This window comes from Buteo buteo, chromosome 17 (assembly GCF_964188355.1).
Source record: "Buteo buteo chromosome 17, bButBut1.hap1.1, whole genome shotgun sequence".
Taxonomy (NCBI): domain Eukaryota; kingdom Metazoa; phylum Chordata; class Aves; order Accipitriformes; family Accipitridae; genus Buteo; species Buteo buteo.
In genome coordinates, this window is record NC_134187.1 from 20,383,084 (window position 1) to 20,402,140 (window position 19,057).

The following is a 19,057-nucleotide window of genomic DNA, read 5'->3' on the forward strand; positions in this document are numbered from 1 at the left end:
TCCTTCTGTGGCCTTGGGTTTAACTTCTTGATCTCTTTGCTTCAATTTCCTGATGTATAAGATTACGGTCTTTCCAGGAGTGTTGTGATAACTGTATAGCACTTTGGAGATAGATTTGTATGTGTATTTATTGTTAAAGAGCATAAAACTGTGTTCTACAGTCAACATGCAAGTTAAATAAAATAAAACTTTCATAATTAGGGATTCCATTTGCAAAATACAAGGTTTAAATATCATAGTAAAATTTAAGAATGGATTTAAGACATGGAGAGTCATTACAATGAGCTAAAGAATTTCTCTAAAATGAGGGTGTTCTGGGAGAACTTGGAATGTAAAAGTGTATGTATATATAAAAGCTACCAGAAGGATATCAAGGAAAAATACGTCCACAGCTGAATGTGAACTCTGGATTGTATTGATTCATGCTGAAAAAAACGGGTTGTATGTGAAGTTCTGCAAGTACTGAAATATCCACTGATTGTACTGAGGGTTGCATTTGTTGAAGCTGGGATGGAATTTAATGTAAGAAAGACTTAATAGAAAACAAGTAGCAAAATCTTATTTTCCAGAGATGAAAGCATAAATACTGAAGCAGAGTAATCTCAACAGCAGCATAAAATACTTAAATGAGGATAGCTCAGATTGGGTATTGAAATGAGGATGGACTACAAAAATGGAAGAGGGATGTTGGTTGATCTTGAGCCAAAATGGTAGCAGTTAAGAGTATCCTGAATTTTATTCCTTTAATACTAATATGAAAATCAGCAATAGTCTCCAAAATCTGGCAACTGTGGTCAAGATGTTAAGATGTAATTTGTATCATGTGCTGGGCTGGAAGGATAGGGATGTTATTTTACAGATGTTCTGTTAAAGGAAACAAGCTGAGGAAGTATGTGAGAAAGTTCTAGTTTAGTATTAATCTCACTAGCAGTTCCACTACATTATTGGCAGAAAACTTTATTTTGTTGAAAAAATGTCTATTTAGACTTTTCATTGATTTGTAGACAGAAGATCTAACAGCATTCTAAAAGATGATTAACCTTTTAAGCACATGAATATTCAAGCATTATATATGCATGTTTGTAATGGCCCAGATTTTCACAGAAAGTGATACTTTCAGTAATTCTGGTTACAATGTTTACCCCACCATAATTTATTGAAGAGAAAGGAATATTTACATAATTTCTACCACTTCATAACGAATTTAAAGAAAACGACTCGTCTCCTCAGTGAACCTTGGAAAAGGGATTTATTTGTGCTGAATCGTTGAATCGTTACACTAGAGCTGGGTTTGCTACTCTCAGGATATTGAACTGCTATGACAGTACATTTGCAGACCTTAATACATAAGGCAAATAAGAATGTAAAGAAGGGGAACTCCAACTAAACAGTTTCCAAATGACCTTACACCCTTGAGCTGATGCTTGCCAGCAGAACATTGATTGACAGTGGTATGGCTTTGCTATAAAAAGGTCACTTTCCAGTCACTGTGAATGGGTATTGCTGTGATCATAGGAGCCTACAGTCTGAAAAGAAGATAACGGGATAAAAGTGACAGAACTGTGTTAAGAAGTAGAAGTTTTTTATTTTTCTTCAAGTTTTCATAAGAACATTTACCAAAGAGTAAATGACATGATTAAATGAACCTTCTTACAGAAACGTGAAAAGCGTCATTCACTTGACACATTTGTTGTAAATTATAGATCCCTCAAGAACAGAAAAGAAAGAGAGCAAATGTCCTACCCCTGGGTGTGATGGAACTGGCCATGTAACGGGGCTTTACCCCCATCACCGCAGTTTGTCAGGATGCCCACACAAAGATAGGGTCCCTCCAGAAAGTAAGTTCACATTGTTTCATGGAAACCGGGGATAAAACTACAAAAATTTTTCTAGCATGCTTTTTAAACCTTTTATTTTAAAAAATTAATTTCATTTTTCAGTATGGTTTGTCTCAACTTAGTCAATTGTTCTGTGTTATATTTTTTCCTTTATTCCATCATTTCCATTCTCTACTAACTTTTACACTAAAAGAACAACTTTTAAAGCTGTATTCTTTGATTTTAAGAATGCTAGGTTATTTTTAAATAGATGTATTCAGTCAACAGAGAAGAAGGTTTCCAGAAGATGTGCACTGCTTTTACTTCTGCGTGCTGATGTCACATCAAGTGTCCCTGTTGTCTTGTACAGGAATAATTGTACTGGAAAAACTTGCAACCCCTCTCCTTTGTTGTTGTTGTGTCTGAAACATATTAAATTAGATTATATTATTTAAAATAACAATTTGGCTGTTTACTTAGTTACACAATTCAGGATTTTGAGCAAACATCCCCTGTCAGTCACATGGGTGGAGTTTCCTGCCATGTCAGCGGATTCTCTGCAAAGGAGGTTCACCCATATGAGCTCACCGGCGTTCACCTGAAGGCAGAGGGCTCCATTTCTGGAAGTCACCTTCTTGGCTGGTGGAATCAACATAGTTCTGTTGAAGCTAATTAATCTATGTGATTTACACCAGGCAAGCGTCTAGCTAAGATCCAGTTCTCTTGCACACCAATTTTAAAATGGCATTATTCCATTGAAGCCTATGGACCTAAAATCCCCACTGTCCACCAGCACTTATAGACCTAACCTCAATGGATTTACAACAGCCTAAAGGAAATGTCATAAAGACAGTCAGGGCTAAAATGGTCCCCAGTTCCCAAAGGAAAGCAGATTCAGAAGGATAGGAAAACAGAAGTAGATTAGCACACCAAGAGTGGCAGACATAAAAAGTCTCCTCTTTCATGGTAGAGTGGCTTCTTCCAGAAGTAAAGTAATGAGGAAGTGCTTTAGGAAACTTTGCTGTAGCTTGGTTGATCTCTGAGTATAGTAGAACAAATAGGGTAATTTCTCTGCTTTGCTAGACCCTGTCATTTTCTGAAACAGAAATATTTATCTGGTTGCTCAAAGTTTTCTCATTTTTACAAATGGTAAATAAAAAGCTTTTTACAAGACTTTGTAAATCAAAGAAGAATATAGCTTTAAACTGTTTGCATGCTCTTGTACCTACTAAAATGAAAAAGGTGAGCTCATCTTTTTATTTTTTTCCTGTGATGTTGGCCTTGTGAAGCATGTTTCAAGAACAGCTTTGAATAGTAGGAATTTTCAGAGTAAAGCTTTTGCATCTATACACATTTTAATACACTGATGATGGGGTGATGATGATGGTTATCTTTTAATCAGTATACATGGTTAAATTCTCAAGTCTCTGAACAGCTTTTATTCAGTTCTTAACTCAGTCAAGGAGTTCACTGATTTTATTAGATCTTTTTTTGAGTGAGAACTAAATACAGGCTTCCAGACTACTTCTTGTATGAGAAAACCAGAACTTTGCAAGGGCTGGATGGCCTTTTTCCATAGAGTGATGTACTGCCATACAGCTCCGAGACATGGATTCAGATATGTCTCACACCATTCGAAACTCTTTAGCGTTACCAAAAAGTTCTTGATAATTTGGCACTTCATAGCATGAGCTTTATGATTTAGAGGAGTACTGCTCTGAGCAGCCTTGGGAGTAAGTTTTCCATCCAGCTTGCAATGGATGCAGATGTAAATCAGTTTACTTACTTAAGCTTGTGCCACTTTTTTTTTTTTTTCCAGTTTTCTTTTTTTTTTCCACCATGCCTCGATTTTTTAAGTGCTTATTTTTTAGTTTTTAGTCTTTTGAAAAAAAATTCTATCCATTGCAATTTTCACATCTGTAGAGAATATAAGTAAAAATTAAAGGGCCAATTCTGCTCGTCATATAGATATGAATATCTATGTGGAAGTGGGCAGAACTGGCCCCTAGCTCAATTGGGCTGTCTTATAGTTAGGGTTAAATTCTGTTCAGGGTTGTACTGAGGTGTGTTTCAAATAATTCAGTGTTCTACCAGTATAGCTTGAGAGCAGATTTTCAGCTCTCGAGTTTGATACTGTGTATATAAAGCTATGTATTATGAATGCGTACATTTCCTGAAAGAATTTTTCTAGTCCGTAATTTTGTATTGGACCATTGCTAGCTCACCCTCTACTGTTGAGCTGATCTTTGCTCAGTGCTTTTGTATGAAGAAGATGTTGGAAGTCTTCTGCTTCACTGTTGCACCAGAGATGCATTTGTTTATAGGTTCTGTAACCTTCATAACTTTCACTGTTGCCCTGTGTTAATGAGCACAGGGTCACAACACTTACTTCCCTCATCAGGCTTTATTGGCTATGTGTGTCACGTGTATTTTGAGGAATGCTGGTTGTTAATGAATCCTGCTTTGTTTTAAAATGGTTTCATATATACTGGGATTTGATTTTTTTTTTCTTGTTTTCATACTCTGCTGTTTTCTCTTACTCTCCTTGTCAAGTTCTTGCCATGCATGAAAATGTTCTTAAGTGTCCTACACCAGGCTGCACAGGCCGGGGCCACGTAAATAGCAACAGGAATTCCCACCGAAGGTAAGGATGCCGTCGCTGGACGCCAGTCTAGAGGGAACAGTGCCTCCGAACTGCGGCCCTTCTAGCAGTCCATTGGCGGGGGGGTGTGAGTGTGTGTTTCGTTGTTCTGTTCTGAGGACTGACAGATGGTGCTTCGTGTGCTTTATCCATTTTAAAGAGTAACATTTATTCATGTATTTTCTGAGGAGGACGAGTGTGCGCTTGCTTCAGTATGGATGAATTGATCCACGGAAGACGTTTTAAACATCCTTAGCTTTTTGGGTGGATTTTTTTTCTTTCTGTTTTATTATTAGCTGAACAGCAGTGGTACGAAACAAATGGTACGACTCCTTACGGGTATGTCGCAGGGAGAAGGAAGAGTCTGCCAACAGCATCAGGACTAGGGCAGAGTTCTTATTCTCACACTTCGTTCTCTTCAGGGATTATTTTACAGTGCATGAAAAAATCCACTCTAGTCCTAAAAATGATTTTTTTAATACATGAGAAATGGCATTTTAAGTACACAGACGTTGTAAGAGTTAGCCTTCCTACTGACCACGGTCTCAACCCCAAAGTCCTTATTAGCTAAAACTGAATGAGAATTTTGCCTGTGTAAGAAGCATTATGAAAATGTCTCATTAAATTTAAAAATGAGAAGCCAGAAATGTTAGATGTAAATATTCTAGCCAAACAAAAGAAGATGAAGAAAAAAAGCAACTTTTCTATCGTTTCCTAAGATGAGTGATAGATTCTTATAGAAGGGATGTCATTGCCTATTAAATTCTGTTAAACAAATAACAAAATTATCAAAATGTTACTATAATTTTTAGTACATGTCATGATTTTCCCACAGAAGAACAAGATCTTGCTTATTTCTTTACAATTTAAAAAAATCCAGGAAATGCGGGTAAGAGGGTAAAAGGAGCTATGCAAGGTTCCTATTAGCGAATTCCTTTTTTACTGTTAATAGTAGCATGAAGGCTTAAGGGACTGTACAGGTACTGGACATTCAGTCTTATCAAGCTCTGGGTGACTAGAGCCCCTCATATTACCTGCATGTCTCCCGGAAGACTCTTGTGGGTACCAACCCATCTGCAATAAGCTCTGGTACCCCTTTCTTCTCTGCAGTGATGCTGCCAGTAGATGCAGCAAAAGCCTCTGAGAAGCTTTATGGGAATTACTGCTGCTTGAAGCAGCATTCACTTCTGGTTGACTGTCTCCTGGAATATTTGAGGTGTCTGAAGAAGAGCGTGTCAGTGGAGCGCAGCTGCCCTCTGGCATGACTCCAAAACCGCCCAGAGCCCCCTCACCCCTCTGCAGAACTGGGGCAGCGAGGGAGGGCTGGGGGGAGCAGCCTGCAGTCTGTGCTCACCTCTTTCTGCAGCTTTTGGGGCATTTTGCTCTGCTTCACCTTTTTTTTATTCTTTTTTTCCCCTTATTTCCTGTAGAGAAGGGAACATCTGGGAATGCACTGATTTGCCTTTCTTTTTAATTTCTTTTCCTGTGGAGAACACAGAATGCTGCGGTCACATAAGCATGCAATAGACTATGACAAGGAAAGGACCCCCTCCATTGTCAGGTCACAGGTTTTTACAGCTTCACTAAGAGCACCATCTGCTGGCATCAGTATATTTATTTTTCCCTGTTCTAAATCTTTTCCAGAAGAATCAGGCTTATTATTGTCACTTCAGTAATAGTTCAGCATTTGCAATTTTAATTGAATTTCATTTCAAGTGCCGAAGTTCTTTTCATGTTACATCATCTACTATTAGAAAATATATTTTAGTGGCTGAAATTCATGAACAAACACGAAGTAAAACATAGTTGAGATGTAGATTTAGAGACCCAAGGCCAAATTTTGCACTCATTTATATGCCTAGCAAAAAGATTGGAGTTAAAGGAGCTGAATGAGGTGTGAAGCAGTGCAAGATTTGGCCTATATGGTGTCATTTAATCATCTTCAGGAGCCATTTCATTGGCAACTTTGGTAGATGCATAAAGGTCACAAGTCTGCTGGCAGACTGCTAGCAGAGCTGCACAGTAGATTCCAGTTTATATTCTCCTCTCCTACTGGTATGTTCACTGGCTGACATCCATGAATAATCTACCCATGTACAGTCAGAGAAGAAGAGCAGATGTAAGATCTACCATGCAACTTGGAAAGCAGAAGAAAGGAAGTCTATTCTAGAGAAAATACATATGACCAAAAAGCTTTTGGAAACTCTTTTCCTTCAGATTCTTCCTGATGCTGGCTAAGGAGGAGAAGGAGTAATTGGATCAGTGCTATAATGTGAAACTACACAGGACAAGACAATTAAATTTCCTTTCTGTAATTGCAGCCTCTCTGGATGTCCTATTGCTGCAGCAGAGAAACTGGCTAAAGCTCAAGAGAAGCATCAGAACTGTGATGTGTCAAAATCAAACCAGGCATCAGATCGGGTTTTAAGGTATTAGAAATCACTATAATACTTATTATTATGCAGAATTCATCACACATTCACCGACTCTGAGAATTTATATTTATATACGTTGTATATACATATATATCTCCTTTAAAGAAGAGTTAGAATTAGGGCTTCTGGATCCAATTCTCACAGTGTATATTTCCCACTCAATTTACATGGGGGAGGGTTGGTAATTATTTTGGCAAATACATGTAAAGCTGAAAAGCTCATTTTTGTCTTAGGCATTGTTTGGTGTAAAGATGACTGCTGGAGTGCAAAGTCTAAGAACAATGTGAAAAAAGTTGGTATCTTTTGGGAATAAACTAATATTTACCGGTAAGTCTTGGTTTTTTCAGCAGGCTTTTACTAGTAAATATCAGTTTAAATTAAACCAGAAGCCCTATTTGCATTACCAAACTGGTAGTACACCTTTTGGCAGGACACTTGGAAAAATGCCAGGTATAGCTTAGATTCCAAAAGAAGGTCAGGCTCAGTTCTTTGTCTCTGTTCTCCCACTTGCTGCCAGGAAGGATAGAAAGAGAGAAAAATTGTCCTAAATTTTCATACAGGAAGGACCTTGAACCAATTTGACATATTTATACCCCTTGTCTTCATCCATATAGGATTCTGCATTTATCCAAAGCTGTATCCAGCTTTGTGCTATTGTCTCCTCTTTTGAGATATGTGGGTGGAAAAAATATTACTTCTAAGGAGCTGAAGTGTGAAGGATACATGTAAAGGAACTAGACTTCTGCATGATTGTACCAGCCTTATGCTGATGATGCCCCAAGAGCTGCAGAATTTCTCCATCGATACGACAGTATCTGCGGGCTGGGATAGGTACATCCCTCCCAGCTGCCTCGAAAAGGGTGGAGGAAGTGCCGCAGCTTTAGTTCCCGGAATTTCCTACTTATCCCATACGTTTCTTAGTATTTAGCTGTCTTCTAGTTTTAAAATCTGATAGGGCTGCTTAAAAGGAAAGTTTTCTACTGTAATATCAACGTCATTCTTTGAATACTCTCTTAAAACTTCATCTAATCTTGATGGTCTTTTCAAAAACCGGTCCAGTCTTTCCATAGAGCTAAGAACACAGACTTATGCTTCACATCTACAGAAGAATTTTTGCCATGCCTGTTGACTGTGTTTTCCTTCTTCAGATTGTTTTTGATGGGCTTTATCTTAACTGCCCCTAATTCGGATTGTACGATTTTTCATACAGCATCCCAGACAGTTTTCTTAGAGAAGGGTTCTTCAAATCCTATCAATAAAAAACACCCTTTGAGGGAGTAACACAGTTTCTCACTTGATGGAAGAAGACAGATCAAAAATGCAGTGGCTTTTACCACTGCTCATTAGAGAGAAGCCACTACAGTCAGATGCCATACAAAGAAGGCAGCTGCTCAAAAGCAGCATCCAGTTTGCTGGCAAGCTCCCTAGGAAGCTGCGCTGCAATCTTAACTTTGCTTGTGAGCCTGCCCTGTGTTTCAGATTTTATAGGCAACTCAACTAATGCTTTCATCTTGTCTTCTGCTTCCCTTTTACCTTTAAGTCATTGAAGTATTTAAGATGAAGAACTTGGGAGCTGTTTATAATATTTGCATGCAGGCAACTGATGGGCAGACAGAGATGTTCTAAGAGTAAATCTTGAATATTTGTCTTCATCCCAATTTCCATCCCACCTGCATTTAAAATTTCTTACTTAAAAAGAAATCAAATTCATGGGACTTCCACAGAAATTTTGGATTTACATTGGATGTACAGGATCTGAATTGCATTTTTTAAGCTAAATGTAGATTATCTCAAGACAGGATCAAAATATTATTCATATCAGCTCATTGTATAAATAAGCCCACTGTATTTTGTGAGGAAGAAGTGTCTAAAGGAACGAGCATACATAAATCAAAGGGAATAGTATGACTAATATGATTTCTTGGGTGATCTTTACATAAATATCCTGACTAAATTCTATGAAAATGAATTCATTCAGAAAAACATAATATTCAAAACCTATTTCTTACTATTTATCACATTCCATTTTGTCAGTCAGCATGATGATACTTCTGGTCTGGACTGAATTTATGTTCCTATGAATGTTCCTTCCATTTCCTCTGGTTATAAATGCAGTAAAGGGAAAAAAAAAAAAAGGAAAAAGAAGACTTGATTATGTGATTCTTGATTCCAGCAGAAGCACCTCAGGTGTGCTGTTCATCATCTTTACCTCCTGGTAAATGCAGTAGGTAGACATGCAGCACTGTGTAGCAGTTGCTCCCTATGACCCAGTCATATAACACTTTCTTATATAGGTAAGGTTTGCAGGATCTGACCTTCATTTACCTGCTTTGAGAGCTGACGACTTCTGTGTCCACATGCAGAAGACAGCATGACAGGGGAGTTCACTACAGCATTCTTTCACTGAGATCTCACAAGTTTCTCCAGTGGCCGAATGAGATCAGTCAGGGCTTTTCCTGACTACCCTCCCTGATCCTAAACAAAAGAGAAATTCAACTGAATACAGTTTTATTCTGTATTCATTGGCAGGACCTTCCTTGAGGTGTGTATCTGTGTATTAGGAATCGCAGGTCCTGCCAGAACCTTGCATTTAAGGGTGAGCAGGACCTGCGAGGCAGCAGCTCAGAGTCAACAGAGGTTGTGAGACTCCCCTGTGTATTTCTCAAGATGAACATGGATTTCTATATTGAAGGATGAAACAGGACTAGCTCCTTTGGAAAGCATACAGGAAGAGAGCATACAACTCTGTTGAAAGAAATTCAGAGGAAACTCCATTAATTAAGTGGAGCTTCCAGTGCTATTTTTTCTTTTTGACATTTAAAGGAATTTGTCCAAACTTCTTCTGTCAGTCTGCTTGCCCCTCTTTAATTCACCTCCCAAAAGAGAAAATGTTTGCTATGTGATGCAATTACATGGGGAAGGGGAAACCCTGAAGTATTTTAAAACAGAATTTTAAAATACTTTTAGCTACAGGATACATTTAGTGGTATTAGAATTAATTTTGTCTAGGCTTTGTTCAAGAAAATATATATTGTTTGTCTGCTGAAAATAACCAAACTAAGCAAATGCAATAATATATTGCTGTCTCTTGAGTACAAGAAATAACTAAGATTTTCTAATCTGAACTATAAATTATGCACAGACACAGTAAACTGAACTGCATCTAACAAACTTTACATATCTTTAATTTCTAGGCCCATGTGCTTTGTTAAGCAATTGGAGATCCCTCAGTATGGCTACAGAAACAATGTCCCCACCACCACACCCCGCTCCAACTTGGCCAAGGAACTAGAGAAATACTCTAAGACTACGTTTGAATATAACAGTTATGACAACCATGCCTATGGCAAGAGAGCCATAGCTCCCAAGGTGCAATCCAGGGATATATCCCCCAAAGGATATGATGGTAGGAGGTGCACACTCTTATACATGAGAGACAAGTTTGCAGTTAATCATGTTGTTGTATATGTAAACATCATACAAATAAGACATGTTTTCATGTTCATATAGTATTATGAGGAATGCTGTCATGTGTAAGTTATTTTAAAGGCCTTTTAAAAAAGCGTTGTTTTATACGGTGCTTGCTTCAGGATTGTTGCACAGGCAAAAGAACATCTCCAGCTATTAAGCTCCTGGGATGTGTTGAGATCGCAATAAAAGCTAAGTAATAGAGCTAGTCCTTATGTTGCTATTTGGGAGACCTGGCCTCAAGGGTCACATTAGGATTCTTGCTTCTGTACGGTAGTTCAGGTAACCCATAAAGATAACATACTTGCTCTGTGGGGATATGGAAGTAGAAAACCTGGATCTCATTGCACTTCAGAAATCACTGCTACTTACTTAATGAGGCATTTCTGCTCATTTTGTCCTCATGAATACTACCTGTTGAATTCTCTGGAAAACCTAATATAAGTAACATGTTTAGGAGTAGACCAAAAGTGGCTTCAGTTCAGGAGAAGACAATGGATGGGGTCTGTCAGGCAAGAGGAATTTTTTTAGGGGTGAGAAATGAACTGCAGGGTAAAGAATGAGGATTTGGATTGTAGCTTTTGAGGGCATCAGGAGTTTTTCAGAGCAATACTATTATGTGTGTATAAATGTATTATGTGTGTGTGTATATATATATATATATATAAAAAACCAAACTGTGCCTTTATCTTTTCTTTTTTTTTCTTCTTTTTCTAATGTTAACAGTTTATTTTTTGGTTAAAATATTTGATACTACTCACTGAGTACCATAGGAAATTTCAGGCAGGTGTCAGATTTCTGTTTAGGAAAGCAGAAATAAGTATACGCTGTAGAACAATTTATGCTGTTGCCTGAACACAGACTCTGACATTCAAAAGTAGGTAAGTGGAGAAAGGGAAAAATGCTACAGGTCTTGCCTTCGTACTTCTGATGTTTTGGATATTTTGCTTTCTCATAGAATCAACAGGCATGTTCTTGCACTATAGCAGAAAGGAGAAGGGTTGTGAAAAGCAACATATTTTTGAGTAAAAGTGCCCTTTTTTCTTATCTCAAACGCTTGTCTTGTTTGCCTATATCAGAATAAGGGCTTGAACATTCTTAAAGGTAAAGCACTAACTCCAACTGTGGTTAGTAAGCTAATGAGTGTACATTAATATAAGGTAAATGAGATATTAACTGTTGCATATATGCTTTGTCTGCTCTTGCAGAAAGGAAGGAATCAGGGTATTACTAAGGATCCTGTGGACATGCGTATTTTCAGATCAAATGACTGATGCTTAAGCAACTGATAAATATTTTTCTCATTTAAGAGCCCTTTTCAGCAAATAATTACAAACTCCACTTTTTTTCCCGAATCACCAGAACTTGAAAATGCATGTAACGTTAAACACAAGTTTCACAGTGGCCTTAAATAATCAAAGGCTAGGGTGATATAGGTCACTGTCTTCATGGACACTCATCTTCCTTTGATACAAATAGGAATTTTACTTGGAGATAAGACTGGGGCTAGGTTGCTTCACTGCTCAGTAATGTGAGCCAGAAAGGACTGAGGGAGACTATACGTGTGATTCAGGCTGGTACAGCAAGTATACGTGGTTCTTCTGTACTCAGAACAGCTCAAGTCCATTATAGCTGAAGCAGGTTGTTTGCCAAATGAAGGCTAATTCCATATGGATTTGTTCCATACCCCTGGCTCTGCAGGAGGCGGCACATGCTGTATGTACCTGGTTCCAAGTGATGTGCCTGCCATTTGGCCAGATAGACATGCCGACATGGTCCCAGAGATGGGACCTAATTTGAGTTTTTCTTTGTACCCTATCAGTGATTCTCATGAAACCTTCAGGATTCACATCTTTTTGATATTCCATAAGCACTCCATCATATTTGGCTTAAACTGGCAGAGGGTTTCGAAGTTCCTCAGGAAGATCAGCTAAATTCATAGAAGGATGAAGTGAAATCCTGGGCAGGCTGAAATTGGTCAGAGTTTTGGCCCTGACTTTCAACGGAACAAGGATTTTGCTGGCAGCTATTGTAAATAACTGAATATGAAGGAGATTTCAGGAAGAGGCTCTTCACTTAAAAGAGCCACTCTTCCTCAGGAAACATCACGGTATTTTTAGGTGACTTTGTATTTGTGTGTAAAAAAAATGATTAATTGTTGCTGCTAAAGCCATTATGGAGGTACTGAGTGCACACCTATTATGTATGTCAGCAAAACACTTTTATATGAAAACATGTAGTTCTGAAAAGTCATTTTGGGGAAACTTGCAAGTAAACAGCGCTTTAGCTTTTCTGAATATAAGATGAGACAAGTAGTCTAAGGATATGAAAAATCAGTAACCTCATGTCTTAAGCCTTTTTTAATTGTAAGCTAGCACTCTATTTTCATCATTAGAGAAAGGATTCTATGTTCAATGAGTGTATGGTTGTGAGTGACATAAACATAAATAGCTACTTTGGATTGTTTTCTTGATTTTTTTTTTCCACCTGAGCTTTAGTAAAAACCAGGTAGAAAATAGATACTTTGTATTGTGGGGTAGGATGCTCTGATAATTATTGAGAAATCTTGTGTCTGTGGGCTTGTTTTTCCTTTGAAACCAGTTTCATAGTGTATTGGATGTTGGGCTTCTGGTATACAGCAGTAGAGATTAGAACAGCTGGACACAGCAGGCAGAGGAGACAGCAACTGTTTCAGTTGCTCAGGTGATGGCAGGAGCTCCTCTCATTCCACCAATAGTCCTGGGTCCTTCCATCAAAACACTGAGAAAATGTTAGGAGTGGGATTCATCTGACCATATCTAGACTTTTATAATGTCAGCACCTACATCTGGGCTCATCACCTCTTTCAGATCCAAGGAGAAAGAATGACACTTCTCTGATTCAGTTCATCTCTTTCTGAAGTACTTATTTAAAACTGGTCAGATGAATCATTGCCTGAAAGTTCCTGGTTTTTTCCACTGCCTGTATAGGAAGCCTATAGTGACGAGGTCACATATCTGAAGTTAGGTGAGATGTACCTCTTATTGTGCAAGTCAGAAAAAGTGTTGAAACTGTAATTAATTTACGTAACACACTCAGTATTTAGGCAATACTGGGGTTGAGGGTGCCTGGGCAGAATTTAATTCCACTCCAGATATCTTCCTTTGGTCGTTCACATTGTTGGGATCTCTCCCACTCCTCCATTGCTAATTAGCAAAGGACCCTGTAGACTTTGAGAGGTTCTTTGTAATCAGCCCCTAGACATGTCTGATGGTAGGCCAGTTTGGATACGCAGCTGGTTAGACCTGTATCTGTTAGTTAACGGGAAAGGCGTTCTCCACATCTGGTTTCACTCTGGATCGTGAAGTGTAGGTGGACTACAGAGCTTCCAAAACGTGGTGCCACAGGGTTGGGTGATATATCAAGCAGAACTATCTGATATTGAAACAATGCAGTTTTCCCTTCATTAGAGATCAACTTGATTTAGTTCATTATAAATTGATGACCTTTGTTTCGCCTGAAAAGCTAATGTGAAATGAACAGTCTGGGTTATATGACGAATCTTAAAATGTACAGCTACAGTAAAGTTAAAATAACCATGGCCATTTCTCTCTAAGTAAGTTTTGCTTAAATTATTGGTAATCTAAAAGCTAATAATTGTGTAGCATGCTTGTAGCACTTTACATCTTCAAAGTGTTTTGCAAGTGAATCACAACACAACTAAATTTTAGAAGCAACTTTCTATGTGTAGGGAAAATGAATTTGAGGGATAATGTAGTTTGACCAAGGCCACAGAGGAGTCCTTATCAAAGCCTGCATGAGTTTCTGATGGTTAGTCCTATGTGTAAAGCTGCCTCTTTCCCTCCCTTTCTTTAGCATGTACTCTTATATATATATAATTTCCCATGTAGTATGCCTCTTATGTCTGTCTAAATGTGACCTGCTATAACAAGACTAACATTTTTTGCAAGTGACAGAAGTCTTACTTGTTCATATGAATTTTGAAAGATATTTCTAATTTGACAAGTTCAGTGGTACAGGGTGCTTGCTGTGTTAACACAGTAGAAACTGAATTATTCAATTATTTCCTTCCTTAAGTATAGGAAAATTCTGTGTGTCTTAGATACTGTTACAAAGTAACAATGGATAAATGCTGAATTTTTAATGACCACCACTGACTACTATATTAATAATGAAACTCTTGAGAAATAGTTCACAGATTTAGTGTTAGTGGATACCCTGCTAGAGTAGTGCTACTATGTGTTCAAAACAAAGAAATGTGATGAATGTTTAGCATTCACTTCACTTAAAAAAAAATCACACCCTGTGCATTATGTGGCTTTCCTGAGAAAACTCCATCTGTTATGAATTAAGTGAAACACTATTTCCTTTACAGTAAAAATAATGCCATGATTTTTTTTTCATTTTTTTAGAGAAAGGAGGATGACATAAGCTCTAGCAGAGATATTTTGCTTTCAGATTCTTCTTTTGAATCCTGCCTGCCTACCAAAGCAGCCTGTGGTTCACAAATGGGCTGTGCTCATGGGAGCAGATTATTATATGTGTGTCTGCTCAGACAAATACACCTGAAGAGTCTGGCATTTAAATGGAGCCCATCACGAAAGAGCTCTAGCTAGGGCCTGACCTTTTTTGTATAGCTCTCTAATCAGCTTGCTAGTTGGTTATTGTTATACTGTGCTATAAGGTATGATCTCTGCAGTATACATTTCCATCGTGAGGGGAAGTAGTCGCTGTAATATGCATGCATGTATCCTCTGAGCTGGACTTTTATTTTTTTATGAAATACATAAACTTAAATTTAGGAGATGAGCTCACACTTTCTTGCATTTTATATAAATATTTTTAAAACAGTTTATTTGGGAAGAGGGTTGGAGAAATAAGTGGGGTAATAGGGCTGGTTTCCATTATTACTGTAATACCTTTGGCCGCAAGGAGCATTTCCCAAAAGCAGCACCAGTGCTGCATTGTATGTGGATAGGCTGGACGTGAGCTTTGTCAGTGCCTTAGCTCTTCTGTGACCGCTCGTGGCTTCTGTGGGCCAGCATACGGCTGAGTGCTGCTGTCCTCGGCGTGAGCGGGAAGGGGGGTCTGTGGTCCTTCTTGGTTTTATGAAGGGTTGCAGGTGCTTGGGTTGTTTGAAGGTGGGGACGTTTCACTTATATCTGCTTCCACTTATACAGCTGCTGCTTCTGCCTTTGTGCAAGCCGTGGTGAAACTCACGCGTGACCACCGCCTCTCTCCTTCCATCATGTTCCTCTCCTTTCTGATGGCCAGTGTCATAATTTTTGCCTGTGATGTAGGAAGAAGAAACCTTTTAGGAAGCATGGGGTGTTTGAGGACATACGGGTCGCACTGTGGCCCGGAGACCAAGCCCGTCAGCCTTACGGTGGGCATGATCTCCAGCAGCTCTGGGGATTCTAGGCCTTAAATTAACAGTTTGCTCATGTAAACAGGAGAAGGTCCCGTAGTGTTATGTTGCCCCTCACTGATAAAAACGAATGAGCCGAGCAGATCCTACCTTCTGTCTGACTATATATGTGGGGTAAAAGCAGTGTTTCTGTGTTTTTATTGTTTTCTAAATCCAGCCTGTTTGTCAGAACGATTCATGGTCACGTCATGCAGATTTTTGCAGGAGGTTATTTCATACAAACTCACGTAGCATATAAAAGTCAAGACAGAAATCAAGAAATACAGCCATCATTCTTATTGCGGGCTTTTTTTTTGGCATCAGTTACTGTTGCTCATTATAAACTTCACCTCCAGCAGTTTGTTTTTCTCTTCACTTATGCAGAATGCTTGTTCTTTTGAGTCATCCCTGTCATATTTCTTCCCACAGCTAAACGCTACTGTAAGAATTCAAGTCCAACCAGCAGCACAACAAGCAGTTATGCCCCTAGCAGCAGCAGCAATATGAGTTGTGGTGGAGGCAGCAGTGCCAGCAGTACCTGCAGCAAGAGCAGCTTTGACTATACTCATGACATGGAGGCAGCGCACATGGCTGCTACTGCTATTCTGAATCTCTCCACTCGCTGCAGGGAGATGCCTCAGAACCTCTCCACTAAGCCTCAGGATCTCTGTGCGAGGGTAAAAATTAGTAATTCTGTTTGTTGATGAAGATTTCTCTTTACTGCACTTGCTCTGTGCCCCTGATAGATAGAAGAATAGCTTTAGTACATCTTGCTTTTTTTTTTCTTTTCCTCAAAATTAACATAATCTGGTGGCTCTGCTAAAGCAGGGAGGGAAAAAAAAAAAAAGATGCAAATTGCTCACAAGTATCTCAGGAAATCCTGATCCGTATATAAACTGATGATACTGGTAGCATGTACTTCTTTTAATTTGTCTCTTACTAGTGACATCTATAATTATAAAAGATGTTTGGATTGCTCAAGTGGTATTAATTGCACTACTGATTTTTTTGCTAAACACAGTCTTATTCATACATTTTGTGAAAGGATTAAGATTTAACAATGTATTTTCATTTAAAAGTCACAAATGGGACCTAAGGTTGTAAGATCTAGTGCAAAGAAATCTATGCTACTTGTATGTTACAATTTCTTGCCTGTCTGTGATATCACAGTTCCTAAGTCACTGTATAATACATTTGAAATGAACAAATCCTCCGGTATAGGTGACTCTAAATGTGCTTAACAGTAGTGTGGGGTCACTAATGTTCTGTATGTTCATAGAGCCTCAATATGTTATGAAACGGCTATACAGATACAGTTAAAAGCTTTTGTTGTTAAGCTTCATATACTAAGAAAAACAGTGCACTACTAACATTCATTACAGATTTACCAGAAGATTTTTTTTTCATTATAAACTTTTAAGTTTCAACTCTGATAGCTGTTAAGAAATTAGTATTTAACATGCACCAGTAAACAGTACAGTGCTACCTATAGGAGACCACTAGATGGCTAAGTAGACAGATGCAGTGCAGAGGAAACATTTTTATTGTGCTTATAGAAGAGCTTGTGAGCTGGCAGACATGTTCTGTTCTTCTACATATAGACAAAGGTTTTCTTCCCGTCATTGTGTAAAGCCCCTTGATCATTCATAACAAACTAAACCCATAGCAGTAAGTATTAGTAATAATCATGATGTCAGCCAGAATGGCTGGTGACCTTGTTTTCAAATGCTGCTTTTTATATTAATTTATTTAATACTGTTCAACAGGGAACTCTCTTTCTGGCATGTAAATAAATGCAGTTGTTCTCTACATCAACACAATGGAAAAAGTTGGAATAAAATGCTAAAAATCTTACGTGTCAAAACCAGAAGGGGCCTCTTTCCTAATGTGTCACCCTATATTGAGACTGAAGGAATGAATCTGAGAAGATAAACAAGTATTTTCTAAATTATATTAGCAGGATAGCAGCAATTAGATGTATACTCTGACAAAAGGCAGTAATTCAGAAACAGAGATTTGCATTCACAGTGCTTACCTGCAGCTCTGTTGTTACACAAGAGGAGAGAAAGTCGCCAGGTGTACGAGGAGTCAGTCACATTCACGTTAGTTTTGAAACCAAATTTCCCATGGAGCATTTCATTTTTTAAAAGATGAGGGATTCTTTGTGGGCATTTTAATTTTATCTGCCCTTAGTTTTTTTAAAAATTTGTCTTCATTTTAAGATATCTTATTTCTCCTCATCTAATATAATAGACAACCCTTGTTTGTTTCTATAAAAGAAAAAGTCAGAGCCCATACTCACCCTATGTTTCACAGTACCTCAGTCGCCGCAGAAATATGCACAACTATTGTTACAACTGTTCCGCTACCTGAATTTATTGGTTATAAAGATAGATATATGAAATGTTGATACATTTACGTCTGCAGGGAAGGAACTGTGAAATCTGAATGTATTTCCTCATTGACAAATCGTGTCCAAAGGGACTTGTTTTGGTACCCTACGTCCCTGTTTAATTTTCTGACATTATCTAGTCAAGCATTGACTGTTAATGTTAAATAAACAAAGAAACAAAGAGTATTTGATGCTAGCTGGTTTTTGTTACTCTAATCACCGAAACAGGTGTCAGGACTGGGAACAAGAATTATGCAGATGTTAAGTCGTAGATACTCACCTGTCACAGAATAAATCAAGAACATAAAGACAATGACAAGAAAATGCCTTTAGAGATTTCTCCTTTTTTTTTCCAAATTTTGCACCTGTGTGGCGGGTGGCAGGAGGGGTATTGAAGACTCTCCCCTTTTCCCCCAAACATGAGATTAGCCATTCAGGAAGAAATCTACTTTAACAGCATTAATGTTGTGTAACAGCATCATGCTATGTGTGGGAGGGGGCTCAATGCTTACAATCTATACAGGAATGGAAAAGCGTTTTATCATTCTGCTAGGCAATCAGATTGAAGAAGAGGTAACAATTTGCTAGTGTGAAGCCAAATTAACAATATTTTTCTTATTTTGACAGAATCCTGATATGGAAGTCGATGAAAATGGGACGTTGGATCTGAGCATGAACAAGCAGAGGCAGCGAGATGGTTGCTGTACCATTTTGACACCACTGGAGCCAATGTCCCCGCAACGGCAAGCCGTGATGAATAACCGGTGTTACCAACTGAACGAGGGTGACTGCTGGGACTTGCCAGTGGACTACACTAAAATGAAGCCCAGTAGGATAGATGAAGATGATTCCAAAGAGATTAATGTATGTCTTTTTCATCTATTAGTTCTTGTTGCA

General features: G+C 38.3%; 1 protein-coding gene across 4 annotated transcripts in view; it reads left to right on the forward strand.

The window, feature by feature from the left end:
• Window positions 1–19,057, forward strand: part of MYT1L (myelin transcription factor 1 like) — a 128,182-nt gene that overhangs the window by 48,493 nt on the left and 60,632 nt on the right. For all 4 annotated transcript variants that reach the window (XM_075049870.1, XM_075049871.1, XM_075049868.1 and 1 more), the window contains exons 6-11: window positions 1,704–1,838; window positions 4,371–4,461; window positions 6,780–6,887; window positions 10,088–10,299; window positions 16,198–16,445; window positions 18,788–19,024. In XM_075049870.1, coding sequence (XP_074905971.1) covers window positions 1,704–1,838; window positions 4,371–4,461; window positions 6,780–6,887; window positions 10,088–10,299; window positions 16,198–16,445; window positions 18,788–19,024 — 1,031 coding nt within the window. The remainder of the gene's footprint in view (window positions 1–1,703; window positions 1,839–4,370; window positions 4,462–6,779; window positions 6,888–10,087; window positions 10,300–16,197; window positions 16,446–18,787; window positions 19,025–19,057) is intronic.